The sequence below is a fragment of the Arvicanthis niloticus genome, chromosome 8 (genome assembly GCF_011762505.2).
Source record: "Arvicanthis niloticus isolate mArvNil1 chromosome 8, mArvNil1.pat.X, whole genome shotgun sequence".
NCBI lineage: Eukaryota > Metazoa > Chordata > Mammalia > Rodentia > Muridae > Arvicanthis > Arvicanthis niloticus.
Window position 1 is genome coordinate 11,073,220 of NC_047665.1, and position 20,967 is coordinate 11,094,186.

Genomic DNA, 20,967 nt, shown 5'->3' on the forward strand with positions numbered 1-20,967 from the left:
CTGTCCCATCCCCCCACTCCCCACTGCCTCCACCTCTGCTTTTTCATTCGCTGTTCTGCTCTGCCTTCTACACCTTTTCCTTCTCATTCACCTTTTCAGGCATGGTTTCTCTGTGTAGCTCAGGCTAGCCTTGAACTCATGATTCCCCTGTGTCAGCTTCTCTGGGTGCTTGGATTGTAGGTGTGTGCCACCATCTTCTGCTTGCATATTTTTATAGAGTGCCCTCTTACTGAGTTGAGGTTCCCGATCTCTGTTTGAAACAGCTACCTACTCTTATCTGGCATGCTTTGCAAGTGTTTCCCACTCGGCAGCTTGCCTTTTCTTTTTTTTTTTTTTTTCCTTCCTTCCTTCCTTCCTTCCTTCCTTCCTTCCTTCCTTCCTTCCTTCCTTCCTGTTACAGTTTCTCTTCAGCTGAAGGTTGACATCCAGCTTTGTTTCTGATTGCACCTTTTTGGTGGCTGCTCCATAGTCACAGAGCACAGAAGCCAGAAGTGATTCCTGACTCCTGGTGCTTTCCTCAGATCTGGGCCTAGAATATGTCGGCAGTTAGGTTGTGTGTATCTAGTGAGGTAGGGTTCACTAGGGGACGATAAACACGCACAGTCTTTGCTTCAGTTCCCAGTGTGGCGGTCATGAGCATCTGGTGTAGAATTTAGTCTATCGATAGAAGCCAAAATTGTCACTTACCAAGGAAAAATGAGGTTGCTTAGGGCGGGCAGGTAGGAATGGGAGTGAGGCTGTGAAGCCTCCTGAGACTTCTTTGGGCCTGTCACGGCCCTGAGAACACCAGGTGTTCTTACCAGAGAGTCCTGCTGCTTAGAGGGTCAGTGGAGGTCTTACTGTATAGTTAAGTCCTTGCCCATTGGTGTTGAGCACCCACTCTCCGTCCATCATCCCTGCCCATCCAGTGGAGTGGGGGTGGGGCTGCAAGTTCTTACCTTCTAATCCTAGCTTTACTCTCTAGTGACCAGTCCAGTGCTGAAGTGTGCCCTGACCCAGGAGAGTCACGTGATCCACATAACTACCAGCTTGGTTGGGAAGGGCTGCTTTGAATAACAGAAGGTACCGTGACTCAAGGGTTCAAAGTTTGAGACTCTGTACGAGAAACCTGGAATCAAAACAAGACACAACTTTCACTGTAACATAGGCTGTTATTTATCTTTATTTGACTTACTTGTTGCATATTGAATTTTTCTAGCAGCCATTTGTTTAAATGACTTTTTCTCCCATTGAGTTATTGAGGGACTTTACCAAAATCATCAGATGCTATGTATGGAGCCATTCTCTTTGCTCCATTGGTAAACATCGGTTTACACAGCACCATACTGCCTCAGTTACTGTGTTAGGTTGGGAACATCGTATTAGTTTATTCTGGTGCTATAACAAAACACCTGAGATGTGAGATTGTATTCTTTGTAAGGAAAAGAAGTTTATTTAGTTTTGAAAGCTGAAAGTCAGACGTCTGGCAGCACCTTCAGGTGTGATCTCTGGTGAAGGCTTCTGGCTGCATCGCCTGCTGGTGGATGATATTATAGTGGCCTAAGTACATGGGAGTGACAGGGAACCAGAGAGCTGGTTAGGGCCACCAAGCTTGTGGGTTCATACCAGCTACTTTCCCTGAAATGCACTGGTTCCATGAGAACTGTTTGGTTTTTTGGAGGGCAGTACTCCTGCACCCCGAGTGCTCCATACCTCCTAGGCTCTTCTCACAAATATCCAGCACCCCCAGTACTACCACTCTGGGACCCATGTCCCCACACGTAAGTCTTGGGGCGTGGTTATTTAGCTAGGCGTCTTTTTAAGCGTCTCGTGTTTGATGCTGTTGTAGGTGGTGTTTCTGTTTAGTTTCACTTCTGATTTCTATTCCTAGCACCTGGCAGTCCATACAGCAGGTTTCCTTGATGTCCTCCTGTTTTAGGGTGAGGCGCCCAGACTTGGAGAGAGCTCCTTCAAGCATGTGCTTCCATAGTCGCAGCATCTGCCTGTGAGTGAGCTGTTTCCCAGCGTCTTTGCCTTCCATGCTCACTTCATGAGTTGGACTTTGGAGCAGGTTGAGTCCACAGTGTTAAGACCTGGCCTGGTCCTGCCTCACCTCCACGGAAAGCATTGGTTCAGCACCAGCCAGCTCGCAGCTGATGACGTCAAAAAGATTTTTCTAGACGTCCGTTTCCTAGAGATTAAAATAAAAACAAAACCACAAAAACCTCATCAGCATGAGTTGAATTTGCCAAACTCTTTATGACAGTTGTGTGTTTATCCTTTCTGCCAGTTAACATGTTAAGTTACTGATTGTCACATATTAAAGAACTTGGTATCCCTGGACCAAGCCTCTTGGTCATAGTGCATTGAGCAGCCTGTGAGTCTCCGATTTGCTCAATGAGGAAGTCTTCAGTTAGCTCCACCAGAACAGTTACTCTCTTGAGTGTTGGGGTCATGCTGGGCTCTTACGAACTTTGACTTCTGGCTTTCTGGAAATGTGTATATAGAAATTTTATTAATTCTTAGTGGGTTAGTAAACTTACCGAGGAAGCCAGCTGGCCTCTGGGCTTCCTTAGTGGGAAGGTTTGAACTATGAACTTAATGGTGTAAGCAGATGCAGTGCCAGCCCATTTACCTGCTTCTTTTGGGACAATTTGGGACAATTTTGTAATTTGTGATTTTTTTTTTTAATAGGAAATCAAATTTATTAGCATCAAGCTGCTCCCCTGCCCCCTTGTACTTTTAGTGTCAGTGGAGTCTTCAGTTAGGAGTGTTAGCATTCCAACAGTTTTGTGTTGTCTTTTAGTTTGAGACAGGCTGTGTGCAGCACAGGCTGTTCTGTGCTTCACGACTGTCCCGTGGCCTCTTCCATAGCAACAGGCTTGCAGCATCACCACTGCGCTCAGCCTGTATCTCCTCTTTGTTGGTTTCTCACACTGGGTCTTCACCTGTACATCTGCCTGGCCTTTAACTTTCCATCCTCCTGCCTCAGCTTCCTAAGTGCTGAGATTACAGATGTGTGTCACATGCCCAGCTTTTTAAAATTCTTTATAACTTTTGTCTTCCCCCCCCTCTAAAATACTGACAAAATAACTATCTCACCTATCCTTTTAAAAGCTAGCTCTTTGTTTCTCTGATTTGCTTTTTCATTTTCTGCCTCTGTGTGCTTGGGACTCAGTCTTTCATTTCTCTTAGGCAGAAGCTCAGATCTTACATTTGATCTTCTTTTCTAGTGTGACCTTTTCATGGTTATGTGCCTGCATTCTCTTCTTTTGACCATGCCAGGATTCCATTAAGTCAGGACTCCTGTCGGTTCCAAGGAAGTAATTGATTGGCTGTCATTAACTTCTAACTCTGTTTCCACTTCAGCAAACCGACTGAAATACTGTCCTTAGATTTTGTACATACCGTTTTCTTAGCACATAGGAAATACCCATCTGTAATGACGCTGTTGGCTCATCTTGCCTTCCGCCTGGCCACTCAGCACTTTCTGCACACCACCCTAGCGATTGATCTCAGAGCACTGCACCTGCCAATCAACACCGTCTGGGAGGCTGGGAGGCTAGCTGAGGCCCCAGACCTGCCGAGCTATTGACCTGCTGCACTTATCATGGCACAGGAGGCTTGGCAGATGGAAGTCACAGGTCATGTGGTGTGGAGATTTTCCTGCTCCGTTCATTGGGCCTGTGGAGGATAGAGTGTCCCCCATTAGGTAGAGGAAGGGGGACTTTGACAACGAGAAATGACACTAGGAGCCAGAATTCAGTCATGCAAGTAGTAGGCTCAAGCCCACAGAAGGAGTCAGTCTCCAGACACTGGGAGGAACATGGACACTTAGCCCATCCTGGTACCTCCAGAATCACAGGTCTGAGAGATTGGAGTGTGTCCCACTGTAGATACTTGGCCCAGGGAGTGGCATTATTTGGAGGTGTGGCCTTGTTAGCGTAGGTGTATCACTGTGGACATGGGCTTTAAGACCCTCATTCTAGCTGCCTAGAAGCCAGTCTTCTAGCAGCCTTCAGATGAAGATGTAGAACTCTCAGCTCCTCCTGCACCATGCCTACCTGGATGCTGCCATGCTCCAACCTTGATAATAATGGATTGAACCTCTGAATCTGTAAGCCAGCCCCAACTAAATGTTGTTCTTATAAGACTTCCCTTGGTCATGATGTCTGTTCACAGCAGTTAAACCCTAACTAAGACACCTACCTATTTATAATGGCAGATGTGTCTTGTCTGTGGTCACTTTCCTAGTAACAGTCAGGCAGCTGACACCAAGTGTATTAGGTTTCATCTGCCCTGGCCACACTCTCTTCTGTCCTGTACCCTGTTGTCTTCCTCTGTCACCACTGCCCCACAGCCCTTATTCTCCGCCAGGCAAAGCTCCTTCTCTTCCCAGACTCAGTGCGCCCAGCGCTTGGAGCATGCTTACCTCAGATCTTCCTGTCTCTGTAACTTTAATTTTTTCAAACCTTCTTTTTAATGATGGTTCTTAAACACTTTAACCTCCCTTGTAGCCCACCACCTATCAGAAGTAGTGGAAAAGAAAGGATACGGGGAAGTGGACCTGTTTAGAAATGGTTCTTTGGAGCAACTCCTGTCAGTGTTGTCTGAAAATCTGGAAGTTGACAGTTCAGTTCACTTTCTTTCTATGGCCTCCAGACAAGTGCAGCTCAAGTATACAATGTAAAGCAGACCAATACACGTGTGTTAATTAGCAAAGAATCCTTCATCACGTGTCCTTTCATGTGCTTGCTTTAGTAGAACATCCTCTCTCCTGTGTCTGCTTCAGGGAAATGTTCCTTCATGTGTTTGCCCCAGCAAAATACCACCTAACCAACTTTTCAAAGAACCCTTAAGTTTCCACTTCAGTCTTCAGTGGTGTGCCTGACTCACCTAACTATTCATTTTCCTTCCGTAAAAGTTCACCAATGCTGGAGAGCTGGCTCAGAAGTTAAGAACCCTTATTGCAGTTGCAGAAGACCCGAGTTTGGTTCCCAGCACTCAGTGCCAGCCTGTAGCTCCGTGGAAGCATGCACTCACCTCATGTACATCTACCATAGTTGAAAATAATAAAAATATTACTTTACATCCATCGTACTGTGTGAGGCTGGTTTCTCACCCTTGCTTAGTCACCCTCGCTTACGTCAGGTGGTAGTACACTCTGGAAACCATTCCATGTGAGTTCCCAGAACTATGGGTGACCCCCGTGAAAATGGGGTGAGTGGGACTCTTTCCAGAGGAGCCCTGGTCAGCATGCATGTGGATGGAGTCCTTTACCCTATAAGGAAGGGGACCCTGAAGTAGGACAGCAAGGATCAGGTGCTGGGCAGGAGCGAAAAGTGAGAAAGAGTCTGAGGAGAATTGAAGTGAATTCTGGTGGAATCCTGCATCACAACTGCCCTTTGCTCCAGCTGGGGGCTGCCTCAAGATTTTGTTAAGCCAGTTTTTTAATTGGAAATTTTATGCTTAATTAGCATCCAAGGAGTGTTTGTCCTAGAGGAGATTCAGTCACTAAAAGTGTTGCTGGGGCCTGGTAAGCCACCAAGTCCTGCTGTTCAGAGTCTCACTTCTTAGCTTCGCTCTCCCGCTCCCTCTCCCACTCCCTCTCCCGCTCCCCCTCCCCCTCCCCCTCCCCTCCCCCTCCCTTTTTCACTTCAGACTGTCTATAAATTTCCTGTGATAACTAGCCTAGTCTTTAGGCCCTCACTGATCAAGGTCGCAACCTCCTCCACCCTTTTTGTGAGCATTACGAGAGTTTATGTAGCAAAAAGTTTCCTATAAAAATGTATATGACTGATACATCATAGTAAAGCAGACCTTTGGGGAGCAGACCTGGACCTGTCAGCTGTAAGACCATCATTCTCACACTTGCTCTTTCTGGGACAGGGGATTTGTTTAGCTCAGTGGTAGAGTGCTTGACTAGCAAGTGGAAGGCCCTGGGTTTGAACTCAGCTGCAAGAAAAAAAGACAAACAAGGTAGCATTTGCTGTTTCCTCCTGTGGCCACTGTCCCAGTGTTTTCTGTTGCTCACTAGTGCCTTCTTCCCACACCCACTGTTTACAAGGTTCCTAAAGGGTTAAAGCCCCTCAGTGTTCTTGGAGATTGTATACCAACATTAAATTTCAATGACAATCTCTTGTCTGAAAATGTCTTTAGCCTGGGAGGGTGGCCCATGCTCATGGCAGCTCCTAGGCAGGCTTGGTAGAGGCTGTGGAGGAGGGGCACTTGTGAGTTCAGGCTCTGTTGTGTAAAGGTCACAGGCACAGAACAGGGTAGCTCTTGGGTAGAAGCAGGTTATCATTGTTTAATTCTGGATGGCGATGAGCTCATAACATCCTGCAGCAGAAGAAAAACCTCACAAGTGATCCGTCGCCAGAAGCCAGTGTGGCTCTGAGTCTGTTTGAAAGGCCTTATGCCTCGGTAGTTCCCTGCCTCTGCTTGCAGTCTGCTTGTGTCTGCAGCCTTGAGGCTGAGCTGGATTTGCTAACTGGATTTGCTAACCAGAGCCGACCCAGAGGGGCGGGGGTGGGGGGTGGTGTCATATTCACATTTGTGGACTGAACCCAGTAAAGAACAAAAGTAAAATGGGGGACAGAGGGGGCTGAGGTGGGAAGAAGACAGCTTGGAAGTTCCTACTGGAAACTGTCTGCTTGAGGGCCCAGTTTGAAGGCGGGGCCAGGCCGTGGCAGGCTTGGTAGAATGCTTTTTTGCCAGGCACAAAGTTTTGCTTTCAGTCTTGTAGGGCATTCCTTAAGCCCAGGGTTTGGGAGCTGGAGCTAGGAAGTCATCCTTGGGACACAGCACAGCAGAGGCCAGCCTAGGCTATATGAGACACTGTCTTGAAAGCTCAGAAGGAAGGCTGTCTTGGGTATGTTATGTTGGGAAGGGATCCGGCAACTCCAGAAAGTTTCTGAGCCTTATAGGTTTTGTTTACTTCCTTAGTCTCAAGAGCCACCCCCTTCTAGGAACAGCAGTTTTAATTCTGTTGCCAAGCAACACGAAGGCGTGGCTCCTGTATGGTCTTTCCTAAAACTTCCCAGGTTTCTCAGTAGAGTACAGGGTTGGGATGGTCCTTTCTGAGTTTCCCCTCTTGCACAAAGGACGGCAGTCCCAGACTGTCCTTTACTTCAGGGAAATGGAGAGCCTTTGAGATCTGCCTATGGAAGTATGGTATTGGACACTTCATCCATCAGTAATTTATTGTCGTGATTTCTAGTTTTGTTTTTGTTTTTTTTTTTTTTTCCCCTCAGCGCCACTTCCAGGCTGTTGAGTAGAGTTGAAGCGGGGCTGTCAGATATTTCTTGATTGCTGTGTGATTATTTCCCCCCAGCAGTCAGTTGAATGATCCTGCTGTAATAAAACTCCTTCCTGCTTACTGTGGAATGTTTTTCTCAGCATGAGTCAAATTGAAAGCAAACCCTACCCCATTCTAGGGAGAAATGGTTTCCATACAAGGATACATGAGCTAGTGAGACCACGGAAGATGGGAAATCATGGGAAGATGGGAGACGGTCCTGAACGAGATACATTTAAAATACAATTTTATACTTAGTCCTTAATAGCTATTAGGTTTGTAGTTTATGTATGATGTGGTCAGCTGTACTAATAGTGCTGGGAATGAAATTCAATCAGGAACAACTCATTTTATTTAAAGCTACAGGGAATTTAATAACACTTTAGTACATGTTTACTGTGAGCGGTTATGAGTGAAGGTTTCCAAGCAGGAAGCCTGATCATGTCAGGACAGCTGTAAGCTGCTGTGGTGTGACTATGGTCTGTGGGGAACCGAGGCTGGGGACTGTGGTGCCACTGTGCTAGTGGCAGCTCCTCAGGGGGAATGCCTCTCTTTCAGGATCTTTGTTCTCCAGTCCCTGAGTGAGCCTGAGGGCAGGCTCTTAGCTGAGGGGCCTAGCATCACCTTCGCACTTCCTGCAGGGACTGCAGGCACCACATCACTGCAGGCCCCTGCTATCCCATTGCTTTCTGTCCCTTTCCCTCTGTTTCTTGATACAGGAAATAGATGTATCAGTGCCTGAGAGAGGGCTGTTAAAAGTCTGCCCGTAGTGATGGAGCTTTGTCACTTTCTTCCTGACGTATTTCCCTGATGTATTTTGGGGCTTTTTTACTATGTTCATCAGCAACTTCGAGTTCTGTGGACTTCTGGAAGTGTGTGTGTGTGTGTGTGTGAGAGAGAGAGAGAGAGAGAGAGAGAGAGAGAGAGAGAGAGATAGAGACTGTGTATGTGTGTGTGAGAGAGAATGTGTGTGTGTGAGAGAGAGACTCTGTGTGTGTGTGTGTGTGTGTGTGTGTGTGTGTGTGTGTGTGAGAGAGAGAGAGAGAGAGAGAGAGAGAGAACTGGTATGCATGTGCCACGGAGTGTGTGGTGTGGAGGTCAAGAGAACCACTTCTAGAAGTCAGTCAGTTCTCTGCCTCCACGTGGGCTCTAGGATGGAACTTGGGTTGCCATGCCGGCCCAACAAGCACTTTTACCCATGGGCTAGTAGACTGCTGTGTCCCAGAGCAGTGACCTCTGGCTCTGTGTGCTTTTCACCTTTTACTTTAGCCATTCTTTGTCCTTGTGAATTTTTTAAGGTGCCACCTTGAAAGCATTTAAAATTAGATTGCATGTTTTGGGAACTGCGGGTGAAGTTCACTGTTGGTAACGTTGCTGACGTGGTCACACAAGCTTCAGGGTTTAGTTATGAAGGCAGTAGCAAGGCTTGAAAAGACGCCCATTTGGGAAGACTTGTGCTGTGGGTGAGTGCTGCAAAGAGAACCCTGCAGGCAGGACTCGGTGAAGGAGGAGAACTTCAGTGTGTCTTTAAGAAAGGAAACAGTCAAGGGCATCAACACAAACTTCGGGCCAGCCTGGTCTACACGGTGAGTTCCTGGCCAGCCAATGCTACAATTCAAGACCCTTTCGAAAAAGAAACCCTGTCCATGAGCAGCTGAGTTTGCAGCCATAGGTGCTCAGCAAGGTCAAAGGTGGGAGCATGCGCCTTGCTGAAGGTTTAGGTGGTTTTGAACAGTCATCACATTATGTCAAGTTGGGCCACAGGCAGGGCGGGGGTGGGGTGGGATTAACTAGTGTAGGTGGGAGTCTGAAGGGGAACAGTCTCAGGTTATCCGTATCCAGGAGGAAGAAGCTGCATTGTTAGTCTTTGCTCTACTGGTCACTTGTTGCCGTTCCTCATGAGCTTCATCCCATGGGTTCAAGGTCTTGGAGTCTTCGCCGTGGCCACAGCATGTCAACAAAGCTGATTCCGTCAGGACCGGAGTCACTCAGGGCTCCCTCCAGTCTCTGCATTGAGACTCGATGCCCTTGCTTGCTTAAGGACCTACTACAGAGTTGAACGTAGCTTTTTTTTAATGCAGCAGGAAATTAAAACCACCCAAGCAGTTTGCTTTGCGTGGCAGTCACTGTACTAAAGTGGTCTGGCAAAGAACCCAGAGTGTCTGAGGTAGAATGGTGGCTGCTGCCTTAGCCAGCCTCTATCACTGTAACATATCCTGAGATAATCAATTTGTGAAGAGAAAGAATTAGTCTGGCCCAGAGCTTTGGAAGTTTTCAGTACGTGACCGGTTGGTGCAGTTGGGTTGGGCGGTGGGTAGGCAGCAGGAGCACGTGGGCAGAGCAGTCAGTCACTTCTCAGTCAGGAGGGAGAGGAGGTTCCTTCAAGGGTTTCCTTTCAATGACTTGACCTCCTGAGAGATCTCCATGGTACCATCCTGGGGATGAAGCCTGGTAATGTATATCCCTGTAAAACTCCACAAGAGCAAGTGATTGTTAATCCTCTCACCCCAAACCACCGCTGTTAGGTGATATTCTTATTAATGAACTTGAGCTAATAACCCATTCTGTAGTGATTATGTGTTTTTTGTTTTTTGGTTTTTTTCGAGACAGGGTTTCTCTGTGTAGCCCTGGCTGTCCTGGAACTCACTCTGTAGACCAGGCTGGCCTCGAACTCAGAAATCCGCCTGCCTCTGCCTCCCAAGTGCTGGGATTAAAGGCGTGCGCCACCACCGCCCGGCGTAATAAGTGCTCTTAACTGTTGATTTATCTCTCCAGCCTGGCTTTTGATTTAAAATTGGGAGGTTTGTGTCTCATCCCTAGAACATTTAGAGGCTCCACTACACCGATTAATTGGTCTCCTTTCAAAATTCCATCAAGATAAGTTCTGTCTTACCTGAGCATGATTCATGATAACACAAAATGATTGTAATAGAAGCATCAAAGCTCACTGCTTTTTAAGTGTGTGTGTGTCTGTGTGTGTGTGTGAGAGGGAGAGGGACGGAGAGGGAGAGGGAGAGGGAGAGGGAGAGGGAGAGGGAGAGGGAGGTGGGAGGTGGGAGGTGGGAGGTGGGAGGTGGGAGGTGGGAGGTGGGAGGTGGGAGGTGGGAGGTGGGAGGGAGGTGGGAGGTGGGAGGTGGGGGGAGGAGGGGAACAACCTTCAGTGTCATTCCTTAGCCAGTGTCCACCTTGCTTTTTTGAGACAGGGCCTCTCCCTGGCCTGAACTAGCACCAGTAGACTCAACTGGCCAGTGAGTGCCAGGGATCTAACTGCCTTTGCCTGCACAGTGGACTTATAACCACATACACACCACTTACAAAACCGAAAACGTGGGTCCTGCTGCCCAAATTCAGGTTTTCAAGCTTGCAACAAGCACTGTCCTGACTGAGCTGCCTCCCTAGCCTTTACTGGTTTTCAGACCGTGTTTGGGTGTAGGTAACAGTGTGACCCCAGGTCTGCCTTAGGAGTGGCCGCTAGTGGGATTGTGGTGTCCTGTGATGCTTCTCTTGAGACCCTTCCACACACTTTCCATACAGGTATGTTAGTGTACGTTTTCCCTGATAGAGTTCAAGGGCTCCCTCTTCTCTACGATCTTCTTGTTCTTTTTTTGTGAGGCAGGGTCTTGCCATGCTATCCAGACTAGCCTTGAACTCCTCATCCCTCTGCTTCAGAGTGCTGGGCTTACAGACTGGCATTCATTTTTCTTTTCCGAGGTGATGTTGGTGATCTCATGTTGCTGGCTACTTGTATGTTGTCCTTTACCACCCTCGCCCCCACCCCCAGGCTGAGATGACTCGGTGGGTGACTCGCATGCTGCACAAGCACTAGGACTTAATGTTGGATCCTTGGCAGCCATAGGAAAAGCTGAGCATGGAGATGGCGTTGCCATTCTAGTACTGGGAATGTGGAGGCAGGAGGATGCCAAGTCCTGACTGCCATCCAGTCCATCCCATCAGTGAGTTCCAGGTTAGGTGAGAGACACTGTCACACAACAGAAGATGGGATGCATCAGGGAAAGACTCCCATGGTCAGTCTCTGACCTTCACACATTCGTGCACAGGTGCACCTCCCACACTGTGCACACTCCCCTGCTCCTGTCCCCACACACGTAAGAGGGAAAGAACTCCTCGTTCCCATCTTTCGCCATCCAGCTCTTGTCTTGCTGTTGGGTTGGGCTTTTTGTGTGCTCATGTTCTGGGGCAGGTGTGACTGACAGGCACATGCTTTCCTGCGTTCTACAGGCTCTCCTTTTCTCTGCTGACGGCTGTCTTTGCTGCCCAGAGTTCTTCAGTCATGGCATCCCATGAATTTTCCTTTGCTTTGTAACTGGTTGCCATGCTGAGTATCTTTCTGTAACTATGTTTCACCTTCAGCAAATTCATCAGCATTTGTACTCCTGATTGTTTTATTTAAGTCCCTTTTGGAAGAGCATGTCCTAGCTCTGTTAGCCATCTGTTGGTGCTGTGTAACTGTTTCCAGTTTCTCCCTGTCCTTTTGCTGAGCTACGTAAGGTTGCCCGTGCTTTCAATGGTCTGTCTGAGATTTCAGAGGCATGTGCCCCTGAGAGCCAGTGGATTAGGAGGACTGTGCTGGGCTGATTCTAATTCTCCTCCCTAGGGAAGGTGTGTGTGTGCTTAGCGTCCCCTGGGTATGACTATGCATAGTCCTAGTCTATAGTGAATTAAGCAGAGAGGAAAAGCCACATCAATGCCTGTGTGCTTAGTTTGTTTGTTTCAATGGGACAGCTTTTGGTGAAACCCTGTCTTGAACTCAGAGCGAGTGACCCTTTAAGGAACTCAAGTCTGTTTTTCTCTGCTCGAAGCCTAGTGTTCTGTGATAAAGTCATAATTATGACCTTATCCCTTGGCTTTAAGCCAGCACTTCTCAGGGTGGATTTGTAGTCACCATGGTGACTTCATTGTTCTTGACCATTTTCATGCTTTGGCCTTGACATCTACAAGTGGAGGCGGGAAGATCTCCAGTGATCCTGTAAGGTGCAGGTGCCAGCACCAGTCTGAAGCTGTCTGTGACAGTGGTGTTTTGTAACTTTTTAGTGAATAAATGAGCCCATGGGTTCTTACTAGAGCAACAGTGGGTATGACATGGTCTTCCTCTAGGCATGGAAGGGTGCTGGGAAGAGAAAGCTGCAGGATGCTGCCGTGGACCACGTGATCAGCACGGACAGCCAGGCCTTTTCTTCTTTCCGACAGTCACCAGTGGGGAGGAAATGCAGCATATAAATGCCATGGGCCTTCACACGGCATTAGTAAAATCTAATTTTTTGCTTTACAATTGTCCTTATGTTACAATCTCATTTGAGTACAATGTCTTGCAGGTGCTGACCTTAAGGAACGAGCCAAGATGCATTCCAGTGAAGTTGGTCCCTTTGTCTCCAAGATCCGAGCAGTGATCAATGACATTGGTAAGCACAGCCATGCTCACCTCCATATGCTGAGGATGGGCTTTATGTCTTGGTTGTCTTCGTGTGCTGTGGTCAAATCATACATAGCTAGATCATCATGAGCTGTCATTGTGTGAGCACTTAAAGACATGTGGGATATGTCAGCTCAGGTGGCTCGGTTAGTGAAGTGCCATGCAAGAACGAGGACTTGAGTTTGATCCCCAGAACACATGTGAAAAGCTGGGTGCTGTGCTGGTGCACACCTGTGATCACAGCACCGGGGAGCTGGGACTGGCCAGCCCAGCCTAATTGGCAGCTCCAGGCTCAGTCACAGACTGACTCAGAGTAAAGGGGACAATGATTGAGGAGGATACCTTGTTGTTGACCTCTGGTCTCCACACACGTGTACACACATGAACACCTGTACACATGTGTACACACACACACACACACACACACACACATACACACTCACTTCTTTTTTTCTCTCCTCTCTTTAAATTTTTGACTAGTAGATTATTAATTAAGAGTTAGGCAAGGTGGTACAGACCTGTAGTGTTGACACTCAGAGGCTGGATGAGGCAGGAGGATTGTAGGTAGGGCAGAGTGAAGTTGAGGCCAGCCCACCAAACCTTTACTTCAGAAAAACAAAATGAGAGAAAAACCTAATAACCTAAGGAAGACAAGCAGTGTGCCAACATGGTGTCAGTCAGCGTTGTAAGATAAGAACACTGTCAGTTACTGCTCCTAACACTACTATCTCGCAAGGAAATCAAATGATACACATTGACAAGTCTGACAGTGTTAGCAAGATTAACATTGCTGGTGTTTCCCTCACTGTGCTGTGAATCCACAAGGACAAAAACTGATAAATTATTTTTAACTATAGGGATCCGAACAACTTGGGTATCGAGTTTGATTTGTCAGACTCAACCCTAAGCCCGAGAGTACGCCTTATTCTTACAGAATCTTTGTAAAAGTGTGCTGAGCCAGGATCTAAAGTTGGTTAAATTTTTACAAAATTTATACGCAGAGACATTGTTCTTGGTTCACAGTACAAGTAAGTTAGAAACAAGATACACAGAGCCTCAAGAACCATGGACTTACAGACTGACAGGGAGCTGGTGGGGTTGTGAGTCACAGGAGAAGCGGGAGATACCTGAGACTGTATGTCCAGTTTCATGAGAGTTGTCAAACACTTGAGGGACATTCTCAACCTTAAGTTCATGTCAGCAAGAGAAAAAAAAGCTACAGATAATCAATATATAGCCAGGCATTCGCAATGGCTGAGAAGCCTGGCGCATTTTAGGAAAGCAGCTATACAAGGAACGGGATTGACACACAAGAAGAGGGACAGGCTAGGCCAAGCCATGCCTCACGAGTGTGGAATTTAAGGACGGTTTCCATTGGGAAAGCTAAATTGAATTCACAACATTAGGCAGTTAAAATAAAATCCCATGTTTACCTTAGTATAGTGAAGAAAGCATTGGAGAGGTGTCAGCCTGTATTCACAGAAAGGCCGGGTGAATGGGAGTGGAGGAGGCCCCTCTAGCCGCAGCCAGTGTCTACCTCTTCATGGTAAAATGTTGAAGCTGTCTCCTGAGCTCAGAAGCAAGTCAAGAGAGGCCCGTGACTGCCTCTGTCAGCATCTTTCTGGAGTCTGCCCCCGGAAAAGGAGGGGCTAGAAACAAATAAAGACCGAAAAAGAAAAAAGCAAAACACCCAGAGATCAGCTTGTTAAAAAGTAGAACATTGTGGTGAGATGGGCGTGAGACTTGAGTTACAAATGGCAACAACAGGCAGAAGCAGTCACAGAAAGATACTTTTGGCTCTGGAAGTAGTAGTGTATCTAGGAGCAGGAGAAATGCGCAGTGGTGAACTGTCTTGCAAGATAGGGGAGCGTGTATCCCTCTTAAGTAGGATTCAGTTTCAAAAGGTGACTCATGGATGCTCTAGTCAGGTGCATTTGAGTTTTAGTTCTCAGCTTTGATCTCTGAGAGGGGCGGACACAGCCAGAGCCAGAGTCGCCAACAGAAGGAGGACAAGAAGGCTGCCTTGCTGCAGCCACGGTGCAGGTTGTATTTAGTGAGACACAGCTAAAGCGCTGTGCTGCTTGCTTTGGGCACACCTGTGGCCGGGCCTGTCCAGCCCACAGGACATGTGGAATGGGAAAGAAAAGATGATTAAGTCTGTCAACGTTAAATGAAGACCTTCCGAGGATACGTATCTGGGAGTACACACAGGATTGATAGACACAGCATGGAAGCCCTTGAGAGGACACGCCAGGAAGTAGATGCAAAGCCTGGTCCCTAACTAAGAAGCTGTTCACAGTTGATACCTGCTGGCAAAGGAAAATCAGTTTTCTATCGTGGAGTGTCACTGGGTATACCAGCCATACTCTAAGGCAGGCCCTGTGCCTAGGAATAGTTGCCAACACAAAATGAACTTAATGGTCACTTGGTCAGTTGGTCGGTCTGTCTGTCTGTCTATCTGTCTATCAATCATTTTTATGCGAACTTTTTGTTTTGCATTTTTTGACTTGCTGGGTTTTGGGGGTGCTGAAGGAGGGAATGGGTTAAAGAAAGAGTGAACATGAAATTGGTTGGATATGGAGAGGCAGGATCTAGCAGTTGATGGACAGGAAAACATAATCAAAATATATTGTGTGAAAAAAATTTAAATAAAAAAAAGTCCCTCACATTCTAGGGCTGTGGTTTTTAACCTTTCTAGTGCAGTGACCCTTTCACACAGTTCCTCATGTTGTGGTGACCCCCAATCAAAAAATTATTTTTGTTGCTACTTTATAACTGTAATTTTGCTACTGTTATGAATCATAACATAAATATCTGTGTTTTGTGATGGTCTTTGGTGATGCCTGTGTAAGGATTGTTGGACCCCCCCCCCCCCCAAAAGGGGTCATGACCCACAGGTTGAGAATTACTGCTTTACTAACTGGGTTCAGCCTCATTCGTCGTTACAGACTTGCAAGTTGTCTCAATCTCAGTGGTTGTATACTTCAGATCACCCAGACATTGAAGCCTGGGGTGGATTATCACATTACCTCCCTGACAAAACGGCTCTGTGGCAGAGGTTTGGAGTTCCACATGGTGGAAGATAAGAATCGACTCTAGCAGGTTGTCTTCTGACCTCCACCCAGACACCAGCCTGGCATGTGTACGCACGCACATGCATGTGCATGCGCACGCATGCTAAGTCAATGTAAGTAAAAACCCAATGTGTGGTGGTGAGAACCTGTCAGAGAGATTACTTGGAAAGTTTCCTCTCACAGATACCTCTGTAGAGTGTAGCACTGGCTTATCTCTGTTCTAAGGATTAGAATCTCTGGTATGACATCATAACATGATTGAGTTTTAAGTGCTGTCATCTCTACACTTAAATCGTTATGTTCATTTTAACTCCATACAGTGTAAAAAACGTGGCTACAGTCTACAGGAGCTCTGTCTCCTGCACTGGTGCAGCCTACAGGAGCTCTGTCTCCTGCACTGGTGCAGCCTACAGGAGCTCTGTCTCCTGCACTGGTGCAGCTGAGAAGCTTCGATTCTTGTTGCTATTCAGATCTACTCAGCCATTGTAGGTGTCTGACCTTTGTCCCACTTTATTCAAAATCTCAGTCAGTTAGCGCCAACAGCGATGTTGCAACGCAGGTGGAAGGCGAGTGCTCCCGTGTGTCCATGCGTGTTGCTCCTGGATAACTTGCTTTTTGCTTTAACCACATTGTGCTGAAAACTACTCAGTGAAGAATAGTTTTGAGTTTTCAGACTGTATGCTTTTTGCTCACTGTGTCTTCTTCCTGTGTCTGAGGGTCAAGGAAGAATCATGGAGTAATATATCTTCCTTATGAATCTTTCCTAGTACTGCTGTCCTGTATCCAGGTGTGTGGGGTGGTCCTGTCTGTATCCAGGTGTGTGGGGTGGTCCTGTATACAGGTGTGTGGGGTGGTCCTGTATCCAGGTGTGTGGGGTGGTCCTGTATACAGGTGTGAAGAGGTAGAGCTGGCCCTCAGGAGGTGGCTGAGGAACACCAGAGCCTTCCAGAGCTGCCTCACTTTATTTGAATTTTAACCTAGTGTTAGCATTTAGGTATCATAGTGGTTTGCCTATGTCTATAGGACTGAGGTGGCTGAGACTTCCAGTCTTGGATCTGGCATCTGTCACTTGAGGGTGGTGTTGTTTCTCTGTGGCATGCCTGCTGTCACAGAGCCCCTGTGTGGTAGTCCTGGGCCAGCCTCCAGCAGAGCCTACCGAGCCTGTCAGCTTTGCCCAGGGACCGCTTTGTTCTGTTCTTGTGGTTTCTCCAGTAGTTAGAAGGAAGGGAGAAAGCATCTTAAGTCAAAAGTACAGTTTTAACAGGTAATTAGGAATTAGGGGTAATTAGGAATTCCTTGTGATTCTGTTAATAGGGACTTTATTTCTGTTTTTGATTTTGGTACTCAGACTCTTCATCGTAATGTATATGGGGCTTTCTGATAAAGTAATGACTTTATTGCTGTTTTGGATAGCAGTACTAGATTTTTTAATTGTTTAAAATTACATTTTTTTTTCATTTGTGTGAAGGTCAGGGTGTTAATTCTCTGCTTCCACCACATGGGTCCCAAGAATGGAGCTTAGATGGTCAACGCTGGCTGCAGGTGCCTGGACGCACTGAGTCATCTAGCCGACACCAGCATGCTAGGCCCTAAGCAGAACCCAGTTTAAAAGTCGCATAAGCAGCACCAGCCTTCTCCTCACAGTCAGGTTGTTTGCTTTTCTCAAGACTTACAATTAACCTCTGCCTGAGGAGTAGAGAGTAGCTGCAACTGCTCCCGTCCTGTGCTGACTCCAGCCTCGCTGGGCCGGGGTGTGCTGTGGGCTCCGAGGTCCGTCGCCCACCCTGCCTTTTCTTCTCCAAATAGCTCCACTCTTTAATTATTGCTTTAATTATATTTTTAGGAGCATTTCAAAGGATTATTATCTTCCTTGTCATACCTGGCTCACTTCCTGGAATGAAACTCAAAATAGTATCTGATCCCACTGTTGCGTAACACACTGAGTCATGGTTTCTCGCTGTGGCTGTGGCCCTGGCATTTCATTTCCTGCTTCAAGTCCTTGGTAGGCATTCACAGCTGCCTTCTGGGCGTGCTCTCAGGCCTCTGTGCTGATGTCTGCCTTTCCAAGGGTGTATGGCTTTAGAACTTAAAGTACTGTAAAATACTGAATAGCCTAAGCTGTTCTAATGAAATCGTTGTTTGGTAGGATACACTTTATAGCCAGCCTTCTGCCCTGCTGATTTCTGTCACTGTTTGAAGTCCCATGCGCGTTGTGGGCACAGTCTCTCTTTCCTTGCCCTTTTTGGTTGCTGTTCTGTCTTCTGTATTTCTCAAAAGTTGCAATGTTAAACTTGTTGCATTCTCTTTGGAAACATGAATTCCTCAAAATGTAAACGTCAGGTCTAAAAATCCTTTGTATTAATTCTATAATGCATGATCGTAACTGGGAAGGGTTACTATTACTATTTGTACCACACGATTTCAGATTCGACGTCTGAGGCCAGTGTCTCTGCTCCTGCCCGAAGCTGGATTCCTGGTCAGTTGTTGTGTCTTGCTAACACAATCAGCCTGTTTCTTGCTCTATTTCTTACACTTGTGGCTGGGGACTGTCCTTACTAGCTGACCCCACATCACACTTGTCTGGGTTGCGTGTGACTGTCTGGCTGTGCAGACAGTCTGCTTGAGCCTCAGATCAGTGCTGGCACTGCATTACCCATAACCCCCAACACAGGGAGCTCAGACACCTCTGGCCTCTGCAGGCAACTACACTCTTGTGCCCATTCCTTCCTGTCCCCACACCCCCCCATACACACACAATTTTAAAAAAAGTATTCACTAGTGAAGATTTACAAATATTACTAGAACAGATTTCATTGTTAGTTTGTCATAAAAAAAATGATTCCTTCCTAAAAATTTTATGAAAGAGACTGTTTTCTGCAGCCTGGGAAAGAGAAGCAAGGCTGGCTATTTCATACAAAACAACACAGGCTCATTTCTTGGCCTCCCGTAAAGTCTACACAGCTCCTGAAGGTTACCGAGTCCCACACATTCCTGTGTGTAGGAATTGGCCATACTTGCTCTGCTGTTTGTCTGGAAGGCTTGGGAGGAAGGGCTGTCACACGGGCCATGCTTCCTCCGTACAGCGTGAGAACTGAGTGAGGGAGCCTTGGCCTCGAGGGACCCAATGGATTAAAACGTTGCTGTCCAACACACTGCTAATATCAGACGTCACTTCTCCAACAAGGAAAGGTTAATCGTACAAGGGTACTTGGTGAATTTCACCTGCAAACCGGAAAAGGAATGGCAGGGGCAGGTTACACTGAGCATTCCTGAGGTCACCGAGAGCTCCTGCAAGGGTACGAGGGTGCTGGGACTTGAACGCAGGTCCTCAGGAGGAGCAGCATGTGCTCTTACCTGTGAGCCATCTCTCCAGCCACCATATACTATCTTCCAACTCCTCCCTACCTCCTCCCGCTTTCCCTCTCAGCTTCATGTGTGCTCCCCCACTTCAGTGCTAGGGCCACCTACTGGAGCAGGCTTTCAGAGCCTGTATCCCTGAAGAAAACTGACCCGCCCCCCAACCCCTCAGCAGCCATCAGTTGCTAGAGGTAAGACTTCACGAGTCCCTCCTCAACCCATGCTCATGTGTGCAGTGTCCCTGTCACGTCCAGCAAATGTTTGGCCTCAGACATGCACGATCTCTGGCTTAGTTTTTCTTCCTCTTCTCCCGCATGGACTCCTGAGCTTTCGGGGTTTTCATTTTGAGTCTCATTCTCCACACATTGACCAATTGTGGATCTCTCCACGAATCTTCATCTATGGCAAAATGAAGCTCCACTGAGGAAGCTGAGAGAGGTACCAATCTTTGGATATAAAGATCAGAGTGTAAGGGGTACTTTATTACTATGGCCATTGAGCAGGGCAGCAGTATCAGCTTCTCCCCTTGGCCTATGACCTAGCCAGCCATAGGTTTGGGGCCCAGTTAGCTGTACCTGGCATACATTCTCTCTTGTGGAGTGGGCTTCAAGCAGTCAGAGAGTGGCCGTTTACTGCAGTAGCATTCATGCTCCAGCCATTGCACCACTGCACATGACTTGCCAGGCAGGTTGTTATTGGAGCTTACAGGCGTCAATCCTGGGTAAGACTGTTGATGGATGTTAGATTAGAATCCCCATGCAAGTCAGTACAGTGGGGAAAGGGTGTGGTGTGGGCTTCAAGGGAAGCGGGGGAGAAAGCAGGCAGCAGGAGGTGGAGAGGGGATTGGGGGACCAAAGGTAACACAGTGACCTTCAAAAATGCCATATGGAAACCTACTACTGTAGAAACTTCCAGAAACACTCTCTTGTAGGCTCTGTGAATGCTGCCCCTTCCCATGTCTGCTTCAGGATCCCAGAGCCAGAGAGAACTGTGGTAGAAGCGTTTGTACACCATCTCTCCTTGGGGCTGGAGGCCTGGGCTCTGCCCTCTGTGGCCAGTGGCACCTTGCATTTCTTTGAGCAGATGCCATGTCTCAAGTTGCATTCTAAGCACCAAGTCCACAAAGGGCCAGGAGTTCCAAAATGCTTCATAAATTATCCGGTTTTGAATTTGCATGAGTTAAACACCTTGTAAAAGACTTTAGGTCCTAGATTATGAGGCTATAGAATTCAATAAAATAATCCTGAAGGCAGTTCGGGGATGCGAGTGGTTCAGAGGTGTTCTCCATTCAAAGGTGGACTGACTGTAATCCACACAGAAAGCTTTTGAGGAATGCTGGGAAGGCTTGTGTTGTACTGAGGATGAAAGAGGCATAAAGTCTTCATGGGACACTCTTTTAAATACACTCTGAAATGAACTGTGCAGAGAGGAATTACTTTGAGTAACAGAGGAATTACTTTGTCTGTTTCAGCTAACCTCCCTGTACCCACGATCGCAGCCATAGACGGTCTTGCCCTAGGAGGAGGTCTGGAGCTGGCCTTAGCATGTGACATTCGAGTAGCAGGTGAGAATTAATCCTGTTAACATAATTTTAAAAAGGAACTTGGGTTAAGGAATTATAAAGTGATGTTATTTGCATGAAAATCAACGAATTTGGGAGATTCACACGTTTATTGAAACAAGCCTCATGTGGAAAGACATTCAGTGTTCTCTTGTGTATAATCTAGACAGAAGCCAAAAAAGGCATGAAAAGGAGATTTTGTGATGAGGAATGGGGTGTGTGTGGGGGCAGACATGATCAGAGTACAGAACGGACTCCATGAGAGTCT

General features: G+C 47.1%; 1 protein-coding gene across 2 annotated transcripts in view; it reads left to right on the forward strand.

Annotated features, from left to right (window-relative positions):
• The window catches only part of Auh (AU RNA binding methylglutaconyl-CoA hydratase), a 92,761-nt gene that overhangs the window by 17,659 nt on the left and 54,135 nt on the right, over nucleotides 1-20,967 (forward strand). For both annotated transcript variants that reach the window (XM_034511063.2, XM_076939021.1), the window contains 2 exons: nucleotides 12,610-12,696; nucleotides 20,610-20,702. In XM_034511063.2, coding sequence (XP_034366954.1) covers nucleotides 12,610-12,696; nucleotides 20,610-20,702 — 180 coding nt within the window. The remainder of the gene's footprint in view (nucleotides 1-12,609; nucleotides 12,697-20,609; nucleotides 20,703-20,967) is intronic.